Source organism: Stigmatopora argus, chromosome 16 (assembly GCF_051989625.1).
Source record: "Stigmatopora argus isolate UIUO_Sarg chromosome 16, RoL_Sarg_1.0, whole genome shotgun sequence".
NCBI lineage: Eukaryota > Metazoa > Chordata > Actinopteri > Syngnathiformes > Syngnathidae > Stigmatopora > Stigmatopora argus.
This window is the reverse complement of record NC_135402.1, coordinates 11,743,496-11,759,505: the sequence shown is the minus strand read 5'-3', so window position 1 is coordinate 11,759,505 and position 16,010 is coordinate 11,743,496. Positions and strand designations below refer to the sequence as shown.

Genomic DNA, 16,010 nt, shown 5'->3' with positions numbered 1-16,010 from the left:
TTGTCGCCAAACAGTTTGCCTAAGCTCAACCACTATTAAAGAAGACAAAGGAAATTCACATATTCTTTATTAAAGAAAATAAAACAGCAAAAACTCGCTCGACAACACAAACACATTAACATTTGGGCGTGTCCAAGTACTAAATGTGCTTGTCTCTAAACACACTACGCACGAAACGGTTCCTACGTTGAGCGCTCCACGTTTGGAAAGACCCCCAAAAGAATCAACGTGACATAACAACTCAGATGTCACGTTGATTCTTCATAACAAATAGGGAGTCATCTTGCAACAGACGAGTTCTCGGGGGCACTGAGTGACTCCACTAAATTACTATTAACTGTTTGGTTTTTAATCGCGAATTGATGTGGCTACGATTCTGACTGGATGCTGATATTTGTTATGAAGTATGCCAAAAATACTGCATCTCTGACTTTGATATAGACGCACGCGTTTGATTTTAAATCAAGCAATCTATTGTCCTTTCAAAGAACAAATTCTATTGACCCTATTAATAGGAGCGAATGGGCCTGTTCTTAAAATGGCTGACAAGCGACGACATCTAGCTCGCATTGGAAATCTAGTCTGTATACACGATACCTATGGGAATACCAGGCAAAAAAAAGAAGGAAGACGACGAAGAATAAGTGAATTTCCTTTGTCTTCTTTTAAATAAAATTTTTAATAAAATAATTTTATTTATTGCCTTTTATTTCAAAAACTATCGTTCGCGAGTCCAGGGACGAATTGTCCGTCGACGAAATGTCTGGCAACGATATGTCTGTTCGACGAACATTCCGGCGACGAAGCGTCCGTTCGACGAACGGTCCGGGGACGAAGCGTCCGGCGACGAAGTGTCCGTCGACGAAATGTCCGGTCACGGAATTTTCGGGGGAATTTTATTTGATAACATTTTTTAAAAAGATCACATATGTCATATAAAACGTTCATATTGTAGGAACAATACAAAAAAACTAACCGCCTGATGGTTTAGTGGTTCACTGTGTGCTCTACGGATAACTGGCAAGCAGTCTAGGGTGTAGTCTACCTTTCGCCCAATATCAGCTAGGATAGGCTCCAGCAACCCGAGGATGCATGATACGTAGAATGAAGGAAAGAATATCTTGGCCCATTGGAGAGAAAGACAGAAGACCTTTTTAGACGTCACCCAAAAAGACTGCAATAGTACTTTCTTTGTTAGTATTTTCATAGGTAACATAAAACAGATATATTTAAAGAGTCACCCTGAACCTACCAACTATTTTTTTTAAAACAAATGATGAATGATGCCAGTATGTAAACATGAGTAGGGCCAGGGCTTTAATTTTTATTTACTAATTAGTGACTATACGTATTTTTATTGGTATGCACACTTAAATAAGTAATACATTTAATTAAAAGTTTCACCTACTGGTTGATGGATTGTGCTCCCTAATATACAGTCAATTTGAATACTTTTATTGGTCAAGTCTTGCATTTGTCTATAAACACTCACTTTTCTAATTCATTCATTCATTTTCTGAACCGCTTAATCCTCGTAGGGGGTGCTGGAGCCTATCCCAGCTGACATCGGGCAAGAGGTGGGGGACACCCTAATTCGGTGGTCAGCCAATTGCAGGGCATGAGGAGACGGACAAACATTCATGCTAACACTCATACCTATGGGCAAGGCGACCGTTCTTCTGAAACCAGAGTACCTAAACAAAACCCACACAGAACATGCAGACTCCACACAGGAGTTCTGACCTGGATTCAAACCCAAGACCCCAGAACTGTGAGGCTGACGTGCTAACCACTCGGGCCACCTTTCTAATTCATTTTCAGAAAAATTGAAAGTGTTGCATTCATGTTTTTACAGCAGTTAAAGATGGTGCCTAGCCAGAAAATATAGCTACATCAGCGACCCTTTAGCTAAAAACTCAATCAATTATTCAGTGTTTCAATGAGCCAAAGGAAGATAGAATATTTGTACTTCTCCCTTGTCTTAATGCAATTATTTACCCTCTCTCCCACCTCAGCCTAGTTTAACTTTGCTCTGTTGTTCCTCCTCTTTCTTTTTTATTCAGCCTCCACAACACTAGCATTTAAATGGACTGCATTTTCTTGGTCACCATCAGCTGCAGCGTAAGAAAACAAATGGTATTTAACTCAATACTCAACAGAGCCAATCTCACAAAGGGACAAATGTGGTGGAATGTGGGAGAAGAGTAGGACGTAAGCTGCTGTAAAAGTGATGGCTTTAAGCTTCTCTACCAGCAGAGAACTACTTTTGTATGAAATTGAAAGAAAATGAAGCTGTAAATGTAGGATATATACTGTTAATTTTTCAACTCGCATTTTGTTACTGAACCATTGGTGTTTAATCCATGGCTCTGAACTTAAAACGCTGAAGCATGGGTTTTAAACCTTGTGAATAAGGGCTTGTAGAGAGGAAAAAACATTTATTTTTTATGCTGTAACCACAGGCAACAACTCCACCCCTTCACATTCGATATTATTGAAATTTCTAAATGTCCTCTATAGAAGAAAAAAAAAAGAATTATATGTAGTGGGCGGGGGATGTTCAGATGTTACAATGTCCTCTAAAGATGACAAATTTGAACTAATGGACGTCAGGAGGAATTATATTGAACATCAGCTTCCACTGTGAGCAGATTTAACTGACCTGAATCTTTTTTTTGAGGAATGGTTACATATTTGTGTATTTGAGCTCTTACTGTAAACAGTGCCGAGTTCGCTGCAAATAGTAACCATGATTGTATTACTTCTACCTCTAACCACCACTATATGGTGTCAAATATTGTTCTATGGAACCTACTGTTTGGATGATTTACGTGTACGTGTATATGTACATTTATATGTGTACACAAACTCGATTTTGTCTGCTAAATAATGTTCATTCATCTTCTGTACCTTGTATCCTAGTAAGGGTAAGGGGGGTTGCTAGAGCCTGACCCATCTGACTTCTGAAAGGCAGACTACCCTATAAACTGGTCGCCACTGAGCCGTCAGGCACACAGAGAGACAGACGACCATTCGCACTCACAATCATACCACCACCAGTGGAAATCAGGTCCGCACCGAAGTCAGGTGGGTGAACCACTACACCATCAAGCAGCTAAAATATATATATATATATATATATATATATATATATATATATATATATATATATATATATATATATATATATATATATATATATTTTTTTTTAAATATAGCAATTCAAATACATTTCATAAATGAAATGTTCCCTAAAAAGCTAAATTGTCAAACCATTTGGTGTCTTCATATCCTGCTGCTGTTGTTTCTTTAATAACAATTGAATATGTTTATTTTTGCAATACTCATTAAGTGCATCTAATGTATTCATCTGTATTAAACTTTTCACATTTCAGAAGAATTACATTCGAAAACTCATGTGCCATGACTTGGACATCTTAGCTCCTCCACATATATATGGGGCTTTGTTACACGGATTTGTGGAATATCAGCAAGTTGAGCCATATGAAAAAAACTGAATATAAATTCACTTGCTCTGGTAAGTAAAAGAAAAAGGGTACTGACTCAAAGATATTGCTATGTTGGTAGTGCTGCATGCATGAATGCATCCATCTCCCCGTTGTCAACAAAACCAGCTTGAGTCAGTCGTATAACTGCGTTGTATATCAATTTTTGACACATCCTTACACCATGGATGTTAGGATCAATCTTAATACTACAAGGGAACAACCATAATTTCCGATGTACTCTACAAACGACTTGACAGGGATGCTGTTTCTCGATGTTAGAGCCATTGCGTCGGTAAAAGGGAGCACTCCCTGAGTAACGTGGAGCAGAATTTCCAGAGCATAAAAGCCCTGCTGAGATTTCAGAGGGGAAGATAATTACACCAAGCCCCATAAAGGATGTGTGCTAAATTACCCGGTGGGGCGAGTGGTTAGCGTGATGCCCACACAGCTCTGGGGTCCTGGGTTCAAATCCAACTCACATCCACCTGTGTGGAGTTTGCATGTTCTCCCCAGGCCTGCATGGGTTTCCTCAGGGTACTCCAGTTTCCTCCCACATTCCAAGAACATGCATAGTAGGCTGATTGGACACTAGAATTTTCCCCTAGGTATGAGTGTGAGCATCAATGGTTGTCTCCTTGTGCCCTGCGATTGGCTGGCCACCAATTCAGGGTGTCCACTGCCTCTGGCCCAAAGTCAGCTGGGATAGGCTCCAGCACCCCCTACGATCCTAGTTAGGATAAAGCGCTTCAAAAAATGAGTGATGACTTTGTGCGCCTTTGATTTTGTGAATTTGTTGTGTTTTGGTTGTACAGAAGCAAGCATATTTACAATGGATTTTATTTTTATTGTTTTTGCAGGGATGACGTCAATTATTTTCTCATCAGATGACAACTGTAAATGTGTTATTGAATTGTGTAATTTTGAACTAGGTATATTGTCTATTGTGTAGCAATATCAAGACATTGAAGTATAATTCCATTTTAAAAGACGTTTGATCACTTATCTATAATCCTTATAAAGCGTGATTTATGGGTGTGTGTGTAGGTGTGGGTGTGTGTGTATGTTAAGATTCTCTCGCTACGTTTGTCCAAACTGTGCAACGTAGAGAGTTGAATTTTCTTTATGGTGGCCAGAAACGGCTGACGGATCCCAATAGACGAGTGATTGAATTTCTTCACCTTCTCTAAGTGTGTAAACTCAATCTTTTATTTTTTAAACACCCATTTTTCAAAAGATATTTTTTTAATAGCGCAACAATTGTCTTTTGGTTCTAAACAAGCAGGGGGGACCGGCGGTCCCCCCTGCTTGTATTCTTATAAAATCATCATCGGCTGCTCTCTGCCCTCACTGGATGACATTGCCACCCCTCGCTACCTCAGCACAGCCGGGAACATTGTTAGGGGCTCTTACCACCCTGGTCACAACCTGTTCCAGCTGCTGCCCTCTGGCAGACGCTACAGTTCTCACAAAACATAGACAAATAGACTTAGGGACAGTTTTTTCCCCAGAGCCATCAGGGCTCTGAACTTGCATTAGCATGACACACAATCCCTTCTGTGCAATAACTTCGGGATGTGCAATAACAATGTGCAATATCTTAGATTGTGCAATATTTCAGATTTACCTTGCCCGGATGTGAATTTAAATTACTTATTTAGGTTTTTATTGGAAAACACGCACTTTGTGGAGTAGCACCACTAATTTCGTTATACGCAGCTGTTGTATAATGACAATAAAGGCTTTTTGACTTTGACTTTGACTTTAAAAGGAAGTAAATACATACCCAACGTCTCTCCTTTTTATGCACCTAATCTATTTACTCGTGTATGTGAGAAATTTGTGTGATTATATTATATTCGTCCTTGTAGGTATCACCTTACTTTTAAAAAAAACTTTGTCAATTTTTCACGCATGTTTACAATAAATACAAAAAAAAAAGCCAATTCCTGAGTTAGTTTGAAAATTTGCAACGACAAGTTCATACTATATGAAATATATTTGCTTTAGGTTGTTTTTGCTGTTGTATTCTCTTAGGGAAAAAAGAAAATAAAGTCAGCACCCACTTCCGGGTTGACACTGTTGCTATGAGACGAGATCGCCATTTCCATAGTCCGTGTTTTGACTTGAGTTTGAATTTTTTTATAACAAGGATGGAGATAATATATGAGTACTCCAAACCAAGAAGCGACTTTGGCCGCCAATGTCTCTTTTCCGACCGCCCTGCTGAGCTTATTGCAGATGTGCCTCCGGATTCGGACCTGGCGCTGCAGTTCATGCCGAGAAGCAGCAGAGTTCATGCGCTTCAATGCTCTTGGGATATGTCCGAGCACCAGGTAGTCCTGCTAAACATGATCTACAACGACAAATTGTGCATTGTAATGGCGAACAATTAATCTACCCCAATAACTGAATTCCAATAGTAAAAACCTTTAATTGTATTTTTTTAAAGGGAAAAGGAATGGGAAATACCACATTTCCCAGTCGTTTTTTTACTGGGGGAAAATGATTTTACTCTTTTCTTAATATAAATGTTTTTCATTCATTTTCTGAACAGGTTTATCCTCACTGGGGTCGCAGGGGGGTGCTGAAGCCTATCCCAGCTGGCTTTGGGCCAGAGGCGGTGGCCAGCCAGTTGCAGGGCACAGGCAGACAGTCAACCATTCGCACTCACACTCGTACCTAAGGCAATTTTGTGTCCAATCAGCCTAGCATGCATGTTTTTGGAATGTGGGAGGAAACCGGAGTACCCGGAGGAAACCCACTCGCGGTTGAGAACATGCAAACTCCACACAGGTGGACCGACCTGGATTTGAACCCAAGACCCCAGAGCTGTAAGGCCGACGTGCTAACCACTTAAGAGTTATATAAACGTAGAATATAAATAGAATATAAATTTAAATTCATAAACTGATGTAAATGTAGTCATCCACAATACTGAGATGTACACATATAGTAGAACTTTATAGAAACATGTGGCAATTGGGGAACGGAAAAATCATATTTGTACATTTAATCATTGAGTGAAATTACATCACAACAGAGTTGTATTATGTGAATCTGGCATTTTTTTAAACTTTCTCATTCACATTTTTGACTACTATACTTGCTCTTTCACTGGCAACATAGCAGCACAATGACGTAGTCGCTACCGTATTTGTTGGGGTATAACGCGCACCCGTGTATAATGCACACACATAATTTGTGACTAAAAATTGGTATTATTTTTTTTCCAGTTTTTCTCAGCTCACACCTTGGATTGCACCAGTACTATTAATTGGCAAATACTGAACACATGTCGCCATGACAAAACATTTATCCACAACATATGGTACGTAAACCTGATAAAACAAACTACTACCAATATGAACACAATTTTCAAATGGAATTTACAATTTTAAATCCTTAGTCTAATTCATCATCATAATATATAAAAATGTTCAAAGGCTGATTTATCATCGTCAGATTCACCAATCAATTGATTCCATTCTTCTTGCACAAGAACATTTTTATTTGTTCTAATTCACCATCTATTAACAGAGTAACAAATAACTAGTGGTTATGATGTTTAATAGTACTAAAATTAGACAGATTTCGTGGACGGGAGAGAGAGAGTGACATTTTCACGGCAACATGCTCGTAACATAACATAAACAAATTTAAATGAACTTGGATTATGATACAGACACACTAAAAAATAAATTAAATCTATTCTTACTGTAAACTTAATTCTAATTTTGTTTTAATTTGTTATACCTTTCTTCTCCCGGGTTGGGTCTAATTTCCCCGCCTCCACTCCGACTTTCAGCTGCAGTTTTTAAAAGGAACCTATTGAGGGTTGTTTGCTTTTGTCTTCCCTTCAAAATATTCCAAAAATGATGCACACAAAGGTCCTCACAATAGGATAACGCAGGACCACTTGCCAACGGGAAGTAGTATATTCCTCTTGTATTGGTGAGCAAGCTCCGCCACGCGTACACCATTCTGCACTGACTAACGGGGGGAAAACACTGAAAAAATGCAATGCTCCGCCCAGTGCTCGTAGAGACATTTACACAAGGGAGTTGCGGCGAGATAATGTTCTCATAAGCAGCCTCTCGTGGCTGTCTTAAATGCTCGTATATCAAAATTTGTCTTGTATCTCAAGGTAAATATCTGCTAAAAAAAATACTTGTATCTCAAGGCACTCGTATGTCAAGGTATTGCTTTATTTTTAAGTCAAACGAAAAAAGTCTCTTGAATATCCACCATGTTTGTGTTGCACTCACCAACTGTAGTTCATTGTTTACTTATCAGGTGAACACCGAAAGGTTCGAATCAGAAAGCCGTGGAATAAACCATGGGGAAGGGGGTTGGCCGAAAGACATCAACCCTCAAGAGATGGAGCAAACCATTCGCTTCAGGAAGAAGGTGGAGAAGGAAGAAAGCTACTTGAACAGCATAATACAGCTCGGCGATGTAAGAGCCGCTGTAGTTGTTCATTTGCTCAACTTTATTCCTTATAGTAAGTCATGGGTGTCCAAACTGGTCCTCAAGGGTTGCATTGGGTGCAGGTTTTCATTCCAACCGAAGAAAAGGATATGTTTTCACTAATCTGGTGTTTTAAAAGTGTAATCACTTGATTGCTCTCAGGTGATGCTGGTTTCAGAAGAAACCTCATTGATTAAACTGTCTGTCCTGGATGAGTTCGAACAAAAACCTGAACTCACTGCGGCCCTTTGTGGAATATTTTGGACACTCCTGTTGTAAGTCATTGTGCTCTCTCTAATGTCATATATTTTGGGTCCAGGTTATAGGACGCTGTGTGGGACAAAACACTGCTGTTGACATCTACCAGAAATACTTTGAGGAGGAAGATCTGGGGGACGAAATTCAGGAACCACCATCTGCTAAGACTATCAATGTCTTCAGGTATCTGAAGACTTATTGCTCCACATGGGCCTCTTTTTCTGCACATTTCAGATTTCAAAGCTCCACTTCGTGATGTTCTATTTACGATTGTTTCAACAGAGAACCCAACCAGGTCAAGCGAACCGTCAGCTTTCTATCCTGGCATCCCGATGGGGGCAGAAAATTAGCAGCGGCCTACTCTTGCCTAGAGTTTCAAAAAGCTTCCACGGACATGAGCCCGGACGCATACATCTGGGACATTGGTCAGTGTAACAGACAGAAGCATGCTGAGGTTTAGTGCTGTGCCCATTAAATGTGTTTTTCAGAAAACTCCAACAAACCTGAACTTACTCTGAAACCGACATCTCCTCTTGTCTGTTTGGAGTACAACCCAAAGGATTCGCATACTCTCATTGGCGGAAGCTACAATGGACATATTGGTGAGTTCATTTGCCTGACTTCGATGAGGGCAGCATGGGATGGATTGCTACACTGTGGCGGTGTGACTATGACTGGGAATGGTTATCTGTCTCTGTGTGTACCCTACGAGTGACTGGCGACCAGTTTAAGGTGTAGTCTGCCTTTCGCCCAGTGTCAACTAAGATAGGCCATGCCACCCTGCGACCCTAACAAGGATAAGCAGTGTTGAAATGGAATGAATGTAAAAGATGACTCAATTTCACTTCTTGTATGTACCAGGAGGCCCTGGATATTAAACTCTATGTGAGTTGGTTTCATGTTGAATTGGCTCTATTACAAAAGCCCATTTGTAAATACTACATTGCTTCTGTGTGTCTACGTCCTTGACTTCTTATGCTTACCCTCGATAAGGCTTAATTTTGTTCAGTGTTCTGGGACACCCGTAAAGGCAGTCAGCCAACAGATATTTCTTCACTGGAGCAGAGTCATAGAGATCCTGTCTACAAAGCTATTTGGTTGCAATCCAAGACAGGGACAGAAGCATTCTCCGCGTCCACTGATGGACAGGTCAATATGTCAATATGAACCACCGCTGATCCATTGGGTTGGACTGACCGTATTGAGTGTATTTCGCCAGATTCTGTGGTGGGATGTCCGTCGGCTAAGCGAGCCCACAGAGAAGTTGATTTTGGACCCGGGTCGGGAGGATAACCTAGACCGGGCCTTAGGAGCCATCTCTCTGGAGTTTGAACCCACCATGGTACAATGTTTTTTGGCAGACTATTATAATGGTCAAATAATCAATCTGGCTAATGAAATGTCTTCTTTGATTTGCAGCCAACCAAGTTCCTGGTGGGGACCGAGCAGGGAATTGTTGTGTCCTGTAACAGGAAGGCAAAGACCCAAGCCGAGAAGATAGTGTGCACGTATGACAGCCACCATGGACCCGTCTACGCCCTACAGAGGAACCCTTTCTTTCCCAAAAACTTCCTCACCGTGGGGGACTGGAGGGCTTGCATTTGGGCTGAGGACATCAAGGAGTCGTCCATTATGTGGACCAAGTAGGCCACTCCTTTAATTAAAATGCTACTGGCTGTTGTTTGATGACCGACTTTTTCAAACATAACTAAAATATTCATTCATTCATTTTCTGAACCACTTTATCCTCACTAGGGTCGCGGGGGGTGCTGGAGCCTATCCCAGCTGACTTGGGGCCAGAGGCGGGGGACACCCTGAATTGGTGGCCAGCCAATCGCAGGGCACGAGGAGACGGACAAATATTCACACTCACACTCATACCTAGGGGCAATTTAGAGTGTCCTATCAGTCTACTATGCATGTTTTTGGAATGTGGGAGGAAACCGGAGTACCCGGAGAAAACCCACACAGGCCTATGGCGAACATGCAAACTCCACACAGGTGGATGGACCTGGATTTGAACCCAGAAACCCAGAGCTGCGAGGTCGACACGCTACTGGGATGTCTCCAAAGTAACAACCCTCTTACAGGGTCTTGTTTTTGTCCTGATGAATTAACGTAGAACTAAATTATGACGAGCGAAATTCTGTACATGGTGAGCACGTGTGCTATTCATAGTTGCGGGCTTACTTCCTGTGGCGTTTGCCTGTTCTCCTCATACTTGTATTTGTTTTCCCCAGTAATTCGCCAAGTTATTTTCCACACCATGTCAGCTCCACTGATCCATGACCATTTTAAGGAGAAAAACATCTTGAAAATGGCTGCATACATTGATTCAATACTTCCAGTTGTAGCATGAATGTAAACATATGGCGTATCTTTCAAGATTCCTACCTATACGGCAAAATTACTGTCATTAAAATGCATTCGGTTGCTAATCACATACAAATGTGCATTCAGTTATTTATACATTTTTTAACCACAAAAAATCTGTAATTACGGTCTCTCAGTATTAATTTTTGTTACACATGACTCTCCCATTTTTGTCTGTCACTTTTCCCTCCCATGTCTTTTCTATAATCAGGTATCAGATGTCATTCCTGACAGATGCCTGCTGGAGTCCTGTCCGACCTTCCGTCTTCTTTACTGTGAAAATGGATGGCATGCTTGACATCTGGGATGTCTTGTTGAAGCAGAATGAGCCCACGCTGAGTGTAAAGGTAAACACCTTCCTGTAATGTTCACATAAAATTTGAATAGGTTTTTCTCTGACAGAATGAAAATGAGTGTTGTTTTTCAGGTGTGCGATGAAGCTCTTTATAGCCTCCGGTTGCACGACTCTGGACGCCTGGTGGCCTGCGGCTCTCAGCAGGGTACAGTGACAATATTGGAGATTTGTTCAGGTCTTTCCAGCCTACAGAAGAATGAGAAGAGTCTAATGGCTGAGGTGAGACTGCTGATTTACTCTACCTTTATCAGAAGCAATCCACCCTCCATCAAATTCGTCAGCAGACTTTTGTGGGGGCATTCCAGAGGAGAAAGACACTTGTGTCACTTGTGTACCTGCAGATGTTAGAGCGTGATGCCAGGCGTGAGAAAATCTTGGAAGCTCGTCAGAAGGAGCTGCGACTGAAGGAAAGGAGTCGTTCCGGGCAGAGCCGAGAGGACAAAGTGGGCCAAGATGCGGCGGAACAAGAGGAGACTCCCGAGCGGCTGATAGCCAAGGCCGAGCAAGATTTTTTCAGTATAGTGGAAGCTGAGAAGAAGAAGAGGAGAGAAAGAGAGGAAGAAAAAAGAAAAAAAGTGGATGAGGATGGATGTTTGTAATGGAAAAAAATATAGCAAACTGTTGTCTTGATACATCCAAGATTGAATTAAAATCTATAATCTAGACCAGGGGTGTCAAACCGGTCCTCAAAGGGCCGCAGTGGGTGCAGGTTTTCATTCCAACTCAACAAGAGGATACCTTTTGCAAGTTTAATCAGTTAATTAAAGTCAGGTGCTACTTATTTTAGAAGACAGCTGATTGGTTAAAATGTCGGCACTGGATCGGTTGGAACAAAGACCAGGACCCACTGCGGACCTTGGTGGAATTGGTTTGAGACATGTGATCTAGACCAATGTTCCCTCTAAGCTGCGTGCATGCGCAATTGCGCACTACTCTCGTCTTCTCTGCGCACAGCAAATCATATGGAGCGCCCAAAATAAAATCCCCATTTTTTTAAGATGTGAGGCCGACGCGCGAACCACTCATCCGCCGGGCCGCCCATTCATAGATATTAATCATTACATTTTATTATTACTGGTGTGTGCCCATAGCGAGCAATGATGATGTTGCTCACACCAGTACTCAGTGTGCTCAGGGAGGTTGTCTTTCTGCCCAGACAAACAAAAAAATTAGAGGGAACATTGATCTAGACTCATCTGATCTCACTTTCTTTTATTCTTCTTTCTTTTATATCTCTTTATCTCAGTTTAGCGCATAGACAGGAAGTGGACAAGAGTACAACAACAGAATTCAGATTTGTGTGAAGTAAATTTAAGTGAGTGAAAGTAGTTGCAATCATGTTATTGAATTCCATTATTCATTTGCAGTATTGTCAAACCCATTATATGGTGTTCATGAACAACACCAGAATTTATTAAAAACAATAACAAAAAACATAAATTGTCAATGTTTTAATGTCCTTAACAGGTTTGTTGGAATTTTAGGGACGCAAGATTTGAAGATATTTATTGTTCATTCAAATGAACATAGATCAGTTTGGTGCATCGGCTTGAGTGTGCGGTTGATGTTCCTCACGGCTCCGCCGTGCCAAAAATGTGCCGTGGGAGCAAGAAGTTTGCTAATGAAGAAATGGTGATTGAACTGCATGATTTATTCATGTCAGCCAGAGTAAGTAAGTGTTGGATTAAAGAACTCCCAGTCTCAGAGTTGCTTTTTACTACCTAAGCAAATCACTGACAGCTGTCAATTCAACAGAGTGCTTTTATTGAGCAGTGTGTTTACTGTGCATGCTCATTTCAATAATGCGATTCAATTTAAGCATGCAATTGATTCAACAATTACCTGAATTGAAAAAAAAGACATCCATAATGTGTGCTGGTAGTTAGCCCAGCCACCACACATGGAGCAGCCATCTCCAAAAAGAGCACTTTTAATAATGCATTTTTACTAAGAAAAATAACAACCTCAAACTCAAGTGTATTCAAAACAATAATACAATTTTCTACACACAAAAAAATCCTTCATTCATTCATTTTCTGAACCGCTTATCCTCAGAAGGGTCGCGGGGGATGCTGGAGCCTATCCTAGCTGACTTCGGGCACCAGGTGGGGATACCCTGAATTGGTGGCCAGCCAATTCAGAGTGTCCACTGCCTAATGCCCATTGTTGGCTGGGATACGCTCCGACACCCCCGCGACCCTTGTGAGAAGTGAGCCAGACACAAAATGAATGAATAAATGAATGAATGCATTCCATTACATAGGCCTATGTGTAACAGAGTAGGGAGGGGGAATTGGGAATAGGGGGACTTTTGTTCACATCATTTTTATTTAGTCATTGCATTCCTCTTGCAAAGTACAGTGGCCTAAAGGAAAGCATTTATTAGTACTTAAAATTTGCCAAGTAGGCCAATTATGAAGAACTATTTGGGGTAGATTTATTTGCATCAGTTTTAAAGTACAAGTCTAACTATCTAGTATTCGGGATGAGAACTACAGATAAAATGAAATACAAATGCAGCATTACTTACGAAATTAAGATTTGCTTCATAAATATAGCTGTATGTTACATGTAAATTCTCTTTAAATCTCATTATACTTGTATAATGCCAATTAAAGCATTCAATTCAATACATTAATCAAACAATGGGTTCAAGACAAAAGTGATATCAAAGGACACATTTAAACAAAGTCCCAGCTACTCACTTGACATGGACATTGTACACCTTAAAACATCCAGTAGGCCTACTGAATGCAGAAGTAAAAAAAATAAAACTATTGAAAATAAGAGAAAAAAATCTAAACTTTACTGCTCATTCCATTCAGCCATTTGCTTTGAATGTGCTGACAAACTTAGTAAGTACACACTTCGGTCTGACTGTTAGCGGCTAATGTCCGGGCTCCAAAACTGCAGTCACAATAATCTTCCCTAGATGATAATGTTCGCAGCTAATAGCATTAACAATCTCTACAGTCTGACTACTTCTGAGAAGAGAGGGTTATAACAAGAAAGTGTATCGTCCGTTGTGAGCCTGCTTCTGTTCAAAGTCCACGCCTTGTGTTTTTTTGGCATGTTGAGTATTTTCGGGTTCTTGTTGCAGCTATTAACATTTCCATGTTTTCTTTTTTTTCTCTTTTGCAAAGAGTTTGATATTTCCATTTTAACGGCCACTCCCGGTCACTGTGATTGGGTGTACTTCTCTTCACATAACAAGCAAGGTCAGGGGCGGGCTTACTGCGATACCTAGCGTTCAGGATGAAATGAAATACAGTTGCACCTTTGTCTACAAAATTAAGATTTGTTTCGTAAATAGAGATGTATATTATATGTAAATTCTCTATTTTTTCTCAAATTCTCTAATTTGTTCCATGGCCCTGTGGTTCCCGCCTCACAGTTTTCTGAGGTCCTGGGGGGGACCAGTTTATGCCCACATTCCATGTGCTCCATAGGCTGGTTGAAGAGTCTAAATTGCCCGAAGTGAGTGCGTGTCCGTCTCCTGCGATTGGCTGGCCACCAATTCAGGGTGTACTCGCCTTGTGCCTGAAGTCAGCTGGGATAGGCTCCTGCACCCCCTACGATCATTGCAGCCAGTGATGGTCAAGTGGGGCATGTTATCGTGTATAGACAAATGAGTTGATGTCTTGACCTCCGCCGGAAGAGGCTCCACCGAACCCCTGAGACCAACTCACCGAACCCCTAGGGTTCGATCGAACAGAGATTAAAAATCACGGAACTAACCCCTTTAAAAATGATTACAATGTCACAATTTTGTATCAAACATGTGAGAAACACCAAAAATGAGGAAAGCAGATCAGAAAATGATCTATTATTGTATTAAAGTGAATAACATGCATGCAAAACATTTTCCGTTTGTGCAGATGCAGAAGAATAAAGAGGAAGCTAACGTTAGACAAGCAAATGAACACATGCACACATCCAAACAACTTCAAATTAATTCAGTCATTCAGCACTCAGGCGCCGAGCCGCTCTCATTCATCTTCCATACCGCCCATCCTTGAAAGGGTTGCGGTAGTTGCTGGGGCCTGAGGCGAAAGGCAGACTACACCCTAGATTGGTCGCCAGTCAATCATAGGGCACACAGAGAAACAGACAACCACTCACACTGACACAGAGTGGGAATCGAACCCAGACAGACTGCTTTCACCAATGTCAGGCGGAAAAACCACTGCACCATCGGGTGGCCTCGACTTCAAATTATGAATTCAAAAAAAATTAGCATTAAAAGCTGCTTTTTCAAAAATGACCGACTCATCACGATATGTCCTGCAATGTGTTTCTCCTTTATGCAAAGGAATAACATTTTCCATCTTGTTCAGTGACAACCTCTTTTCTGAAGGACATGCCAGGTAGCTGTCGCTTTTAATAGTCTTCTGCTTCAATACTGGAGTGATGGTAGGTGGGTTACGACCGTATTGCCTTGCAATGTCAGTCAAGGATGGATAACATGGCCCGTTTCTTTATTTCATTTGCACCAGAAACGTTTAAAAACGAACAAAATTGCTTTAACTACAATAAAAAAAACATGCCAATGGGAGGCCAGCAGAGTGTAAGTAGATCATCAAGCAGGACACAATGCTACCACGAGAATTTGAAAATAAACTTGGGGATAGAGGAAATGTATTGACGTTTTGGGGAGTTTCATTACTTGGATCTTGTTTTTATATATTGTAACAATAATTTGCATATCAAAGGGTTTTGGCACCTGGAAATGTTGTATGTAGATGCATTCATAACTAAAGGTACCACTGTATTCTGGACCTCACTCTGTGACTGGAGGGGCTCCATGAAGTTGGTAAAGTGAAAAATGGGCTTGCTGCCCAAAACTCAGATAAAGTGGTAAAAGATGGAAATGAAAACAATAAGTAATTTCCAATATCTAAATCTGCATTAATCACCATTTACTTTCTGTCAAGATATCCCAATAGTGACCTTTTGGGTTTTAAACATTAATTCATTTATTTGAACTTCTTTATCCTCATTGGGGTTGAGGGGGTGCTGGAGCTAATCCCAGCTGTCTCCGGGCCAGA

General features: G+C 40.9%; 1 protein-coding gene across 1 annotated transcript; it reads left to right on the top strand.

The window, feature by feature from the left end:
• Positions 1-5,612: 5,612 nt before the first annotated feature.
• dnai2b (dynein, axonemal, intermediate chain 2b) lies at positions 5,613-11,953 on the top strand. Its single transcript, XM_077622956.1, has 11 exons — positions 5,613-5,842; positions 7,803-7,964; positions 8,296-8,417; positions 8,517-8,659; positions 8,723-8,836; positions 9,244-9,383; positions 9,454-9,576; positions 9,654-9,877; positions 10,819-10,954; positions 11,035-11,181; positions 11,304-11,953. Exons 1-11 carry the CDS (start codon positions 5,660-5,662, stop codon positions 11,559-11,561), a joined length of 1,752 nt encoding a protein of 583 aa, XP_077479082.1. The 5' UTR covers positions 5,613-5,659; the 3' UTR covers positions 11,562-11,953.
• Positions 11,954-16,010: the final 4,057 nt, after the last annotated feature.